The following is a 14,689-nucleotide window of genomic DNA, read 5'->3' on the forward strand; positions in this document are numbered from 1 at the left end:
TTACATTGCTGGAGTTGGACTCCATAACAGACAGAGACGCTCTGGGCTGCATTCGAAGCGAAAAGACGGAGTTTTAAATGGATCGCTCATATCGGCCGTCAGATTAATAAAACAGACCGATACCGATATGTACCAATATGTCAAATATCGGCCCCGATTATCGGCCCGACCGATTATCGGTCGATCTCTATCCAAGATGACAAGTAAATTAATATTCTCAATTTCTCAGTCATTTCATAAGCCTGTCAATAAAATAGTATGTGCGCTACACTTCAAATTAAGGAGAAAAAAACTAAATGACTTTCATTTAATCATCAGTGGTGATACACTGTACTTTTGGAGATTCATCAACACATGAGTGAGGGTTTATTCATGGCGTGACAAAAAGGTTTGGGGTTACAATAAAATTCTGGGAAACACTGATATAGACAATTCTAATCACTTTTAAGGGAGTGCCAATTATTCATAGAAATTCGTGATTTTGAAATAGAAGTAAAAATGGAAGTCAGCCAGCCTGCTTCATGGAACAGATCGTGGTCAACTTTGGCGGTTCCACTGCAAATTCAAATTGAAAGCATTTACCTGTACAGTGTTAATGGGGTAGCCAATGGAGCGTGGTGTGGGAGGAGCAACACGCAACGTCTTGTGTTTCTTGAGACGGTCAGATAGCAAACTGTAGATGGCACTGTAGTGATCATATGCATCCGTTTGGAGCGACTGCAGGAAGAAAAGGAGTTACACTTTAAAATAGAAATGGAATTTTCATCAGCCTAAAACCTCATTTTGATGACAAAGTTTTATCGTGAGCTAGGCCACAACATTAAAACCACTTGTGTGATTTAACTGAATACAAACGGTGCCTTTAAAAACATCATAATCCTCAGTGACAATTTGTCTGACCTGGATTGTACGTTCTCGGTCCAGGCCCATCTCAGACATAGCTATTAGCACTTGCTCGTTGATGAGCTCCGTCTCTCTTTCAGTCTTAACCAGCTCACACTCTGCTATCAACTGAACGGGACAGGGAGGGAATAAAGGAGTATTAGAAAGATCACACAAGGCGTTTCGACTTTACAACGGTTACGCCCGGTCTACCATTTTGGCCCCGTCCACCATTTTGGCTCCTCGTCCACCATATAGGCCGCAGTATTTTCCCCTCGTCTGCTATTTAGTCCTTAGCTAGTGCTAGTGCACCTGTGGGAGTAGCTTTTTCGCCCTCTTATTTTTTTTTTCCCCCCCACATCATGGACCCAACGAAGAAGAAAACTACGTCTTCTATCAATGTACCAACACCAGCCAAAATAAAGCAATTACCATGGAAACAAAGCTAAACATCATAAAAAGATTGCAGAAAGGACAGACACCAAAGAACATCGGCAAAGACTTGCGCTTCAGTCAGGCAGCATCGTATTTTTATTTCTTTTAATGTATTTCAGATTTTTTATGCAAATTATTTTGATGTAAATATTGACTTTAATGGGGAAATTCGACTTAAATCGAAATTCGGGTTACATCGCTAGCGTTGGAACGGTACTCCGACGTAACTCGAGGCCTCTCTGTAATTACAATATTAGTGTTGCACCAAGTTAAAGTCAAGACAAGTCAAAATGAACTTATTTTATATAAAGTACTCTAATTAGCATCCTTCTAATTTCATGAATTAATAGCATTGAAGTCCAAATGTTGGTAGATTCAAGACAACACTAAATTGGTTGCCAACAAATTTCCAAAGTCATTTTTTTTTTAAATAAATGATGTGAATATAATGTCTTTTATTGACTGGAAAAAGTTAAAGGTGGAAATGACGTCTATTTGGTTAATGACATTTGCATGTCGTGGTTAAGATTAGGATACAGTATGTATACGTAAACGGGTTCTCTCGAATAGGTATAGAAACTGTTATTTTGACCTTAACATGAATATTAACTGCTTGCAGGTTGTCTGTGTGAGCGATATATTTCAATTTCTCACTCTGTGCATCTTCTTTCTCCATGAGCTGCAGACAGTTGACAACAATGCTAAAGGTTGTGGCCATTTTTTCCTCCATATTGAGAAATGCCCCTGCTACTATAAGATAAAATGGAACCTGACAGTGCTGCTGCATCTTTAGACACAGGGACTGCTGCTCGGAGCCAGCTGTCACCGTCACTGTTAAAGTACTACAACTGAAAACACTTTGTTTCTTTTTCGTCTGAAAGGTATCGCAATACTTTTCGAATATCGTTATACTGTACAACCCAAAATATTAGTCAAAATAATGCTAATCTAATTCTTCCTGGAATTAGGAGTTGCAAAAAATAGTTCTTTGCGAGCTCACCCTGTCAAAATCAGGGTCTGGATCGCCTTGTCTCATCCACTTATTCTTACAGATCTGCTCCATAGTCAGCCGTCTGCTGGGCTCCAGCACCAACATATGTCTGATCAAATACTCACAGTCTGTTAAAAAATACAAAAAGAAAGAGTTGTTGCACACATCTTCCAAAGACTGCTAAAAACGTGGGATTTTGTTCAGGGGTCTGTAAGATTTTTACATTCTTTAACAACCGATTATTGAAATCTTTTAGTATAATTATAGTGCAACTATTTGGGCAAAAAGTAAAACCTACCTGTAGACATAAAGAAGGGGATGCGAAACTTGCCACTTAGGACACGTGCTCGCAAATTCTGGAGAGTACTGCCATCAAATGGTAGGGCACCACACACCAATACATATAAGACCACACCTAAGCTCTAAACAGAAGGGAGAACATGATGATATAAAGTAAAAAAACTAAAAATGTGTATATATATATATATATATATATATATATATATATATATATATATATATATATATATATGCGTGGGAAAACTACACTTCCATTTTTCCCCCCTACTGGAAACTTCTGTTAGTACTAAATCCTTATTACAATAAAGATGACTTTGCAAGTTATTCCGATATCCATATCTTATTACCCTTAAAAACTGACCAATGTCCTAACATACCACAAAACATATCTTGAATGAATGCTGTAAACCAAATGTTTGTTGACTCACCCATATATCTACTTTGGGCCCGTCATACTCTTTGCCTTCAAACAGTTCTGGTGCAGCATAGGGAGGGCTGCCACACCACGTCTTTAACAGCTGTCCTCGGGAAAACAGGTTACTGAAACCGAAGTCTGAGAGGAAATAGAGGGTGGTTAATTTAATTCCCTGGCCACTTCAATGGCATATGGAAAATGCTCCCATCACATGTTGGCACTTGCCTACACCTACCCATGTTTAAACAGCATGACACCAATAAACCAAGTAAGACTCTTTCGTGCCAGCTCACACACCTGCTATTTTGATGTTGAGATTGTGGTCCAAAAGCAGGTTCTCTGCCTTCAGGTCTCTGTGGACGATGTTACGGCAATGACAGAAATGGACTGCTGCGACAATCTGTTTAAACTTCTTCCTGGCGTCCTTTTCTGCCATACGTCCGTGGGCCACCAGGTGGTCTGGACATGCAAAGCACAACTGAGTTGAGAGGGTTCTGGTGGGATTTCTCGTACAATATGATTGGATTTTAAAAATAAAAAATAAAAAAAACACACTGAATACGTTTTAAACGGTATTCTTAACTCTTTGACTGACAGCCATTTTCGGAAAAGGTAACCCCATACTGCCAGCTGATTTACAGAATTTTACCGATCTTTCAAGCTCCACAGAAAATGTTGTGTTAGGACTATGGAAACGCGGATACTACCAAATGAAAGATTGAAGTCCCATCTTTCATCTAAAAAAAAAAAGTTTGTTTCTACCTTATTCAGATCTTCAGTAATCAACAATAGAAAACAGCTTTGTTTCACCCAAATCCTCTATTTTCTTCCAAAATACGGAGAAATCAAGCTTTTTGTGAAACGATGTTATTTCATGCACTCTAGTGAATTTGGCACTTTTTTTTTTGCATGAGTGATTCTACAAACACCTAAACTTCTATAAAACACTACCCCAACAATAAAAAAAAAAAGTGTTTTTTGATTGCAAAATAACAGTTTATTTACATGCAACAGTAGCAATCCGAACAAACAATTTGGAAAACTCTTTGCAAACTATTTACACGTGCGCAACAGTTTTTGTCAGTCTGCTTCTGTATGGACTGATTTGCGTAGAGGTTGGCATGATGAATGATGTGCTGGAGAAGTTCATCCGTGATGAAGAGCTCCAGGATGTCAGCTGGCAGGTGGGAATTCAGCTCTGCTGCAGCATCCCTTGGTCCTGGTTTTGCAGCAAAGGGGAAGATGGTTGGCTGCCAGCCGAATTCATCAACTTCAAGCCAGCCAGAATCTTTGGGATCTGCAAATATACATTTCAATATCATATATTATTTTAGAGCACTGTGATGCAATGTGTGTGTGTGTGTGTGTGTGTGTGTGTGTGTGTGTGTGTGCATGTTTACCTTTTTTTCTTGGATGTATTGATTGATGCACATTCTGTAAATTACAGAAGACGTTTACCATCAAATATTTTATTAGTGCTGTGGAGAATCTTTTTTTTTTCTTTTTACCTTTGTTCTGCTCACTGTGAGAAGGGTCACTTTGGGCCCTATGAGGAGGAGCTGAAAGAAACATATACAATTACAATACTATCGAAAGACTTTCCTTTTATTGTTGCGGTGTATTGAAAACGTTTGTTTGTTTTTTTACCTTTCTTTGTCGTAGAACCAGCGGTCGGACGTTGCTGTGAGCACGATCTATAAAATATACATTCACGTTTGTATAGGTAATAGATGTTTTAGTGTATATCAGCACATTTACACACGCTGCTAGAAGATCGACCGAAAAGGAAAGTAATCTTACTAGCATGTTAGCGCTTACCTTCACGTTCTTTGGAGGACGAAAGACTGTCCAAGACTGTCTTGCATCTGACCCAAAGTAGTCGTCATCGTCCGATGAAACGTCATCTGTGCAGACGTGCTCAGTTGTGCACCACTTTTCTCCGGTGTTAGCATCGCTAGCCGGTGCGGCCTTAGGACGTTATTAGCATCGCTAGCCGGTGGGGCCTTAGGACGTGGTCGAAACGGCCGCATCACCGCTTCAACTATGAGTTAACCCCGTTATCATTGTGCTCTTGAGCACTGGTCGATGCTTTTGAGCTTTGAAAATAAGGATCAAGCGTGAGCTGCTTGCCATCTGTAGCCTTTTTGACTCCCTTAGCCAAGTTAGCCATTCTTTCCCCCTCAACACTCTAGCTCAGCCTCTCTTCTTCTACTGTTGTCTCCTACCCGATCTTGTCCAAAAGACTCATCACAGCCATCTAGTGGCCAGGAATACTCATATAGTAACCCGATCGGCTTGATACTTGGAGCACAGCTGCCCAAGGCTTTCCTCCACCCGTTTCCATAAAAAAACATAGTAGACGTCAATTAACGTCTATGGCGGCCAATCCTAGGATTATACTGAACGTTTTTAAACGTTTATGGCGGTCAAAGAGTTAAAAAAAAAAAAAAAAAAGTGTGGGCAGACTCACCAAAAATTTCTCCACCGCTAGCATATTCAGTGACCAAATAAATCATTCTCTCTGTCTCCATCACCTGAAGACAAGAACACGTATTACAACCAAACCAGAAGGGCCATCACTGAGTAATAGTTTAACTAGTAAGCAGAATCTGCTAACTCACCTGGTACAGACGGATGATGTGCGGGTGCTTCAGCAACTTCATGATTTGAACTTCTCTAAAGATCTTTTTCAAGTTTTCATCATCCAGCTGGGTCTTGTCCACTATTTTTATAGCCACCTAGTAACAAAGAAACAAGATTGGGATAGATGAGGAATAAGGGAAGGTGATAATTAACGGAAAGAGCAACAAAAGACAGAGAAAGGGGCACAAATATACAGTAAGGACTTCTCACCGATCTGAACGGCTGATTCAGATTGTCTGGTATTTTGCATCGGGATCATCAGCAGGTCAGACTTTTAAAGTTATTCATTTTGATTTGTTTGTTTTTTGGCTTTTCCCTTTAATGAATAGGACAGCTTAAGTAGAGACAGGAAGCAGGAGTGAAAGGGAACGACATGCAGCCGAGGATAGAGCTGCTCCTGCTTCAAGGACTAGCCTCAGCTCATGATGTTGGTGCTCGAACTGAGCTGAATACCTCCCCCGGGTCAGATTTTTAAAGATTGTTGTCAGCCAAAAAATTGTCATCGATGATCCCTATTTTTTTTATTTTTGTCAGAGGAGAGGACAAAGAAAAATCATCTCCTCTTCCCTTGTGACAAGGTGTAAACAAAGCAACCACGTTCATACCCGCAATTAAACTCACACAAGGCAAAGCAACACTTTGTCTTTGTTCTGAATGTAGCATAAACAGTTACAATGCTAAACTGATCGTGTTAGGAAATGCTCGTCATAGATGAACACGAAGATCTGTGTTGGCTTTATTCTCACATTGTTGGCTCTGTGTATTGGTGAGGTATGCTACTGTTACTCTATCATCATTGATGCTGTTTTACTCTTTATTTAGACTGACCAAAAAAAAATAAAAATAAAAATGAGAAAGCACTCGCGACCATCACTGGTATGACAGAGGGGAAAAAAACACAACAAAACATAGCAACCACGAAGTGGGCAGGTACTTGACTAATGAGTAGCATTCTACATCACAGCAATTTGCAAAAGACGTGCAGACTACGATGGCCATCTAAGGGGCAGTCCTCTGCGGCCTTCTACTCCAGGCCAATGGTAAATTTACATTTGAATTTTTATTCTTTTTGGATGAAAATTGTCTGTCAGATATATTTTCGGTGTATACCTAAAAAACATCTGACATTATCCACGTAACTTAACGCTTTTACTGCCACACCTTATTAAAAAAAAAAAAAAAAAAAAAAAAAAAACGGTGCCAGTCAACAACTGAAATTGAGCGAAAATTGAAATAAGGAGAAAACAAGCTTTTTGTGAAAAGATCAATTTTCTCCACAACAGTGACTTTTACACTAATATTTTTGGTTTCGTGACGCTCTGTGAATTTCGTTTGTGACCAATGCTTTGATCATTCATGTCATCCTTGAAAACGTTCTGTTGAATCAGATTCCGTCATGTTTCATTGTAATTCCATACACCTGCAGCCCATTGAAAAGAGATACAATGCTGCCATATGCTAGCCAATAGTTAGTGGCTGTTTTTTGTTTTCACAACCCATTGACCAGGCAGCGCTGCACTTACCCGGGATTTACACTGGATGCGGCTGCGGTGCGTTCCGGCGACACAACCAATTAGATTCTGTTCATTCGAATGGTGCAATTTACAACGCTGGCGGATGTGTTGCATGTCGACTGTGTCTCAGCCGCGGCGTGCCGCAGCCCTTCCGCAAGGATAGACCTATTTTCTATTTTTGCCGGACACCGCATCGGTCAGCCTCCGGCAAATGACAAGCTAGCACAAAACACATTGAGTGGGACAGGAAGACCGACACAGTTTCAAAATAAATTTCCGGTTACTTTTCAAAATAAAACATGCGCCAGCTCCTATTTCGCAAGCATGTTAGCAAAACGTGCTGTGGGCGTAGCCGGGCCTGGAGTTAACGTGCTAGGGACTCATTCACAGTTTAGACACCGGCGAACATGGACGAGGAGAGGTTTATATTGGAGGTAGAAAGCCACAAAATAATAAAAGTCCACCTCTCTTTCTGCTTTTTCTGTTGAGCACAGACTTTCTGTGTGTTTGTCGTCGTTTTTAATGCCACATGATCGCGCGCGGTCATGCGAGACACGGCGGGAAGTGGTCGGCAACGGAGCTGCTGGACCGCAGCTGTGAGGAGCCGGTGTGAGTTGGCCAAAAAATTGACGCATCCGGACCACGCAGTCAAGACGCATCGCACCGTAGCGCACACGCAACCGGTGTAAATCTCACCTTAGACGTTACACTACCCATTTGGGGGGGGGGGTGCAGTTGACATCATTTGACGTTTATGGTGGCATACGTCACAATTTTACTAATCGTTATTAAAATTTGGGGCGGTCAAAGAGTTAAAGATATTATCCACGTACACTTTAACAACAGCAATAAACTGTAATCTTGACATTTCTTTTTGGCTTTTTGGCTAATGACAGGACAGTCCATAGAATCAAAGTAATAATCATCATATCAATAACATAATCCACAGGCCTGTAAAAAAAACGACAAACTGAAAATCATCTGCTAGTTAGTGAACATAATGATGGTAATGTTCTACAACAAAGCATTCGATTCAGAGGCAGACATACAGGCTTGTTCTAACTTTCATCCCAATCGCTCACAATCAGATCTCACAATTCCGTGTTCTACCCTGACACAAGATTAATAACACTATTACATGACATGATGCTGCAGAAGCTTGCCTTGACCTTGCAAACTGCAAATGCAATGCAAAACAGACCGACCCATGTCAGCATACATATAAAGTTAGAAACAAAAGCATGACTGTAAACATAAAGTAGCACATGTTAACCGTATATAGACAAACTGAAAACTATTCAATAGGCTAAATAATTACAAGTGTAGGCTTCCAACATGTGAGCACCCAAAAATATCTTGTGAATCACAAGTTGTATCAATTCAGCTTAGTTGTGCATGCATTATGAAACCCAAGAATCTTGTCCAATATGTTAACCAAAGCAATTATACGTCCTATGGCTTTAACACACAAAAGCATATCTGACAACCAAAGTATAATGGCTCCATAAGTTGTAGAATGTAAAAATGTTTAAAAAAAGAAAAAGTTAATTAACAAATAAAATTGTCTTTGTAGTAGTGGTTGTACAGAATAGCCTTATTTTATTAATCCACGGTGACATTTTCAGCGTGACGTCAACTTAATCACAAGTTTTTGGCTTGGGCAGACATTACTGGCTCCGGGAGTTTACACCAATGATGCCTGCCTGTTGTTAAACTGACCAGGATGTTTTTTGTTGCCTGCTGGTGTGAAAAAGGCTAACATTACAGAATATGCCTTGTTGTCTGTTTGAGCCAATTGATACACAATATGACACACTCAAAGTATTAAAGGGATCGTTCGGATTTTTTGACATGAATCTCAATTTCATCCTCACCTCCAGTGTGTGCGATCAGAACTGACTTACCCCTCACAGCGTTCTGTGACAAGTTCTGGTCCGGTGTTGGACGAGAGAAAAATAGTCCAGCAAGTTGGCTGTGGTCACGGAAATCATGCGTTTTTCCTTCTACAAACAATTTGTGTTAAAAAGAGTGATACATTTGCATCACAATACTCTTTCCTGAAAAAAAGTTAGACGCCATTACCGCCAGCCACTACTTTTCTGTTCGTTCGTATCACTGCGCGTTGCCCTCTAGACGGCGAATTGACGCACTGCAGCCAGCTAGCTGATCCTTCCGTCTTCGAAAAGATAAACAACTTCTAGCGGAAGGATCACCTGGCAGAAGTGCGTCAATTCGCTGTCTACAGGGCGACGTGCAGTGATACGAACGAACAGAAAAGTAGTGCCTGGCGGTAATGGCGTCTGAGTTTTTTCTGGAAAGAGTATTGTGATGCAAATGTATCACTCTTTTGAACACAAATTGTTTGTAGAAGAAAAAACGCTTTATTTCCGTGACCACAGCCAACTTGCTGGACTATTTTCCTCTCGTCCAACACCGGACCAGAACTCGTGTCACAGAACACTGTCAGGGGTAAGTCAGTGCTGATCGCACTCACTGGAGGTGAGGATGAAATTGAGATTCATGTAAAAAAATCCGAACGATCCCTTTAAGCCTTAAAGGCTTTCGTAATTCCCTTAAAGTTTAAGGGAATTACGTCCCCACACACAGAGGCCCGAGATTATTTAAAAATGCCACAAATTCCCACCATGTGGAACCCACAAACATGGAGAGGCTTTCTGCTTGACGATTATTCGGCACACGGTTGATAATGTTGACTTTGATCAAATTTGTGTCAACTTAACCCGTAGGCAGTACTGTGACCCGTTTTGGGCTTTTTGATGGTTCTGACCAAGCCACTTCAAAATAAAACTCTGCCAAGTGCCAACATGCCACTTAGCTTGTGCACCTGTTCCTCAGTAACACTATTTTTTTTTCTTAATTTTCCAATAAATTTATGGTGACCGATTTTCAAAAATTGAAAACCAGGACTGTAAAGTTCCCCTGAAAAAGAAATATCCAATCAATTTCACCAAATTTACTCGCTTGTCAATCATTGTCAAGGTATGTGACTGTGTATTAATACTCTATAATGTAAAATTGGGCATCGGGAAACCAAGTTGACGCTAACGTCAATGATGATAAATATCGCACACACCGAGTGTGTGTGGATTGCGGGCAAATCGCTAATGATAAATGCTATCTTGGTTAACTTCTCAACTCTGCCCAAAATAAATCACTCAACATTATCCACCTATTAGAAGCTGGCTGTGCCGTTTACCTCGCTCACGCCAGTCATGCATTGGGACATTACCGCTGGAAAGCTCAGTTTGCTTTGCCTTACCAGCGAGCGGTGACCGCAGTGGATAGTATGACTACATTTCCCATGATTCATAGACGCAAAAACAGAAAGTTCCTGTCAATACTGATTGCCTGCTACCAGCCTGAACACAAATGTGAATTTGGAAGTAAACAGTTAAATTCTACTTTATTGTATGAATGGGGTAGATGCCACAGACTTCCAACTTCCGTAAGTCACACACCTACACTTTTTCCGATTATTGTGTGCGACACACAGGCATGTCCCAGTACTTACATTTCCACCCTTGTGCCCCTCAATTGCGCGTTCCCGTTGATGGGTGCGATTGTGTAGGGTAGGGTGTCAGAGAACTGAGACACCACTCGTACTCATCAAAGGGATTAAGGGAACGCGCAATTGAGAGGGACACAAGGGTGGAAGTGCTAGTATTGGGATACGGCCCATATGTCACAAACAGTAATAGGAAAAAGCGTATTTGTGTGACTTATGGAAGTCCCGCCTCCTCTGTGACATATACCCCATAGCCATGTATGACAACTGTGTGATTGACATACACATGGCAAAAAAAACAAAAACAAAAAAAAAAATCCGTCTCAAGGCTCAAAAACGGGACGCTCTCTGCCAAAATGGGGAGTATGGTCATCCTAAATAAATTGCCACTTAGTTACATTGCCATCTTCACTGCAGATGTGAAACTGACACACAAAATCAGTGTAGTGTGCCAAAAATCACTATTAATAAACTTTATTATAACTTTCTCAATTATTAGTTTTCATTGAATTAGCGATCCAAATAAAGGCCTCAGAAATTACAAAATGTTATGTGCCACTTTGAAGGCTTGGGTATCACGAATACGCAAAATATAGTGTTATTGGTGCGACTAAGCTAAATATTTAAGATATAAAAAAATAAAACGTGAAAAAAAGGCTGCGTACTTGTCAGAATTGGTCAGACATTTTTACAGGCGATGGAATTCACGGGACGTTTATCGCGTTTGATCTCCCTGTAGCAAAGCCACTTAAGTTAACAGTGATCAATTTGAAAAGCTTGTTATTCATTCTAAGACAAACACAAGCCTTTAAATGGTTGCACTGCATTGGCATTTCTCTAATGTAGCTCCATCCAACCAAACAGCTAATTCGCGGCTAAGCTAACAGCTACAGCGGGAACCTTATGCGTCTTGTCTTAGATCTTCGCCAGTACCCTTCTCTCCGTCCTCTACGCTTTGCCAAACATTAACCGCGGGCAATGTCGCTTTCTAATTGCGTGGAAACATCGCTGGTTTGTCTCTAGTTAATGCGTTTAATGTCCAGTTTCCAGGGATGCCCTGCATTGAATGGCCCGATAACACGCAGCGGTGTCACTAAAGCGAGCTTGGTTGTGTCTAGGGAGCTTCAAGGCCCCAGCTTCGTGCTTAGTGTTCCGCTAAAAACCTTGATACATTCATAATGACAACTTGCCAATGGTCACCTAAAACATTCTGCTACTCGTTGCCTTACCTTTGCTTTGGTAATAGCGTGGGTGGCCAGTTTTACGACAGCGAAATTTCCCTTGCCGATGGTCCGCTCGATCTCGTAGTGGCCCACTCGCGCAGGGGGGGGCCTGGTGGTCGAAGTCTGGGCAGGATTGGGGATGCAGCCGGTGGTCGCGCCTTGACGACCGGGATGGGTGATCCCGGAGGTTGGTTGGACTCGGTTCTGAGGGCCCATGCCTGCGTGTGTCGGTCGGGCAGAGTGCGCTATCCCGGCCGCGGGAGTCCCAGCTGCACCTCCGCTCGACACGGCCGCCATCTTCTCGCCTCTCTGAGGGAACAACAAGCAGCCTTGCGCAGCGCGCGCGCACGCCCCCGCCCTGCGTCATTTTACGTGCAGCGCTCCTTCGCAGCGCCCTCTCTAGGTTGTTACTATGGAAACGATCAGCGTAACACATGACCTCATCCACAAAAACGTATTGTGGTCGCCACGGCAACAAAGAACTGCGCATTATCGCTCTGGCTCCCATGAAGTGAGCCGTTGCACAGCGTCGCGAGTAGACGTGTCCTGCGGATGGAACAATATGACACCTAATCACTTAGAGAGCCATATTGAGACATTTTAATAATGTGCTGTGTTTAAACGCAAAGGCTGTGTTATGTAAATAAAATTAAAATGCATATACAGTACATGAAATGGCAAAGCAGTACTGTAGTACTGGCAGCTTTCGGTTGGGTCATTGTGAGGTGTACAATAATAATTGACGTCAGTTATCGCCTTTACTACTTTCTTTACCTGTTTGTTGTACAAAGCCCAGACCTAAATGTGTTTATAGCATTAAAGCGTTAATTTAAAAAAAAGAAGAAAAGTACTTCATTATATTAGACTCGCGCATTCTCCTCGCCGAGGTTGTAGACAGCATCGCCCCGTGGTAAAATGAGTTACTACAGCTTGTCAAGAAGGCTTGAGCAACCAGCAAGGGAACCCTATGGGGATATATCCCGGGTCGTGTCAATATCATTTTAGGGCAACGTGTGTCATATTCCGACTGAATGAATTTTATGGGGCCATTACTTACGTTTCAGTCTTGGTCAATTAAAAAAATGCACCCACAGAACAGCTTGTGAAAAGGGCAGCCTGAGATGGCGTGTCAAAGCAGCTGACATCAGCCATGATGAGCCGTAAATGCAAAATACGTGCCCCCTTGCATCAGGAAATATTAGGTAAAACAGGTGGCTTTTTGGAGAAAGAAAGAAAGAAAGAAAGAAAGAAAGAAAGAAAGAAAGAAAGAAAGAAAGAAAGAAAGAAAGAAAGAAAGAAAGAAAGAAAGAATAAAATTCTCATCCATCCATCCATCCATCCATCCATCCATCCATCCATCCATTCCCCGAACCACTTATGTCATCATATCACTAATAATTTACTGTAACTATGTGTAGGTTGTGATTTTTACTGAAGTAAACAATCCATCCATCCATTTTCTTGACCGCTTGTTCCTCACAAGGGTCGCGGGGGGTGTTGGAGCCGAACTCAGCTGGCTTTGGGCAGTAGGCAGGGGACACCCTGTACTGGTTGCCAGCCAATCGCAGTGAAGTAAACAATTCTTTCGTTAATGTTTTCTTGAAAATATTTACAGCATACTGCTGGTGGAGGAAATAACTTTTTTTTTTCCTTTTTACTTGAGAGTCACGGCTAAGCAGAATACCAAACATGACCATACAGTACTTGATATAAGAGAGAGAATATTACAAGGCCGCTTCTGTCAAAATTTGATGGATGACATTCTTAATTAGATTAGGGGGGTCATGTATGGGTCATGACCCCTCCCTAATGAAGATTAATGACCCTTTAATGACTTCCAGATGTCATATAATGAGGGTTAATGACCCTTAATGACTTCCTGATGTCATTTAATGAGGGTTAATGACCCTTAATGACTTCCTGATGTCATTTAATGAAGATTAATGACCCCTAATGACTTCCTGATGTCATTTAATGAAGATTAATTACCCTTAATGACTTCCTGATGTCATTTAATGAAGATTAATGACCCTTTAATGACTTCCAGATGTCATATAATGAGGGTTAATGACCTTTAATGACTTCCAGATGTCATTTAATGAGGGGTAATGACCTTTAATGACTTCCGGATGTCGTTTAATGAGGATGAATGACCTTTAATGACTTCCGGATGTCGTATAATGAAGATGAATGACCTTTAATGACTTCCGGATGTCGTTTAATGAAGATGAATGACCTTTAATGACTTCCAGGTGTTATATAATGAAGATGAATGACCTTTAATGACTTCCGGATGTCGTTTAATGAAGATGAATGACCTTTAATGACTTCCAGGTGTTATATAATGAAGATGAATGACCCTTAATGACTTCCTGATGTCATTTAATGAAGATTAATGACCCCTTAATGAAGATGGATGATGTGTAGGTGGTGTTCCTACCTGTTTTTGCAGATATCATGGCTGACCCGGGTTCAAATGCTAATTGTTTGGTTAACTTCCGGATCCGGCGCACACCCCCCTAGATTGAGTGAATAATGAATAATAATGAGATTGAATGACGTGATCGGAGGGAGTAGTTTAGTATGGGTAAAACCGCCGGGGGGAAAAGTACTAGCCATTTCTATTATGGTGAAGGGGGAAAAGTATGCGCAAACACGGCTCAAAGATTGTATTTTAGAGGTTGTAAAACAAGAAGTATAAGGTAAGGTTAAACTGTGATACGCTGGTTGGTATTATGAAATTAAAAAACATGAAGTTAT

The 14,689-nt window shown here is 41.2% G+C and overlaps 1 protein-coding gene and 1 long non-coding RNA gene across 6 annotated transcripts in view; both read right to left on the bottom strand.

Annotated features, from left to right (window-relative positions):
• sik3 (SIK family kinase 3) overlaps nucleotides 1–12,917 on the bottom strand; it is a 33,222-nt gene extending 20,305 nt beyond the window's left edge. Inside the window, exons 1-9 of one of the 4 annotated variants that reach the window (XM_077540953.1) lie at nucleotides 11,936–12,917; nucleotides 5,645–5,761; nucleotides 5,494–5,557; nucleotides 3,321–3,482; nucleotides 3,037–3,161; nucleotides 2,607–2,730; nucleotides 2,318–2,436; nucleotides 901–1,011; nucleotides 583–717 (exon numbers count right to left, since the gene is read on the bottom strand). In XM_077540953.1, the coding sequence (XP_077397079.1) occupies nucleotides 583–717; nucleotides 901–1,011; nucleotides 2,318–2,436; nucleotides 2,607–2,730; nucleotides 3,037–3,161; nucleotides 3,321–3,482; nucleotides 5,494–5,557; nucleotides 5,645–5,761; nucleotides 11,936–12,226 (1,248 nt within the window). In that variant the 5' untranslated portion in view covers nucleotides 12,227–12,917. The remainder of the gene's footprint in view (nucleotides 1–582; nucleotides 718–900; nucleotides 1,012–2,317; nucleotides 2,437–2,606; nucleotides 2,731–3,036; nucleotides 3,162–3,320; nucleotides 3,483–5,493; nucleotides 5,558–5,644; nucleotides 5,762–11,935) is intronic. The other 3 variants (XM_077540955.1, XM_077540954.1, XM_077540957.1) reach the window with 3 other exon arrangements.
• Nucleotides 4,084–5,476, bottom strand: LOC144033114 (uncharacterized). Of its 2 annotated transcripts, XR_013287884.1 has the most exons (5): nucleotides 4,842–5,476; nucleotides 4,671–4,717; nucleotides 4,532–4,582; nucleotides 4,424–4,457; nucleotides 4,084–4,320 (listed from the first exon to the last, which is right to left on the bottom strand). It is a non-coding gene; the product is annotated as an uncharacterized LOC144033114 (long non-coding RNA). The 2 variants fall into 2 exon arrangements; XR_013287883.1 differs by lacking the exon at nucleotides 4,842–5,476 and having other exon boundaries at nucleotides 4,671–4,800.
• Nucleotides 12,918–14,689: the final 1,772 nt, after the last annotated feature.

This window comes from Festucalex cinctus, chromosome 13, assembly GCF_051991245.1.
Source record: "Festucalex cinctus isolate MCC-2025b chromosome 13, RoL_Fcin_1.0, whole genome shotgun sequence".
NCBI lineage: Eukaryota > Metazoa > Chordata > Actinopteri > Syngnathiformes > Syngnathidae > Festucalex > Festucalex cinctus.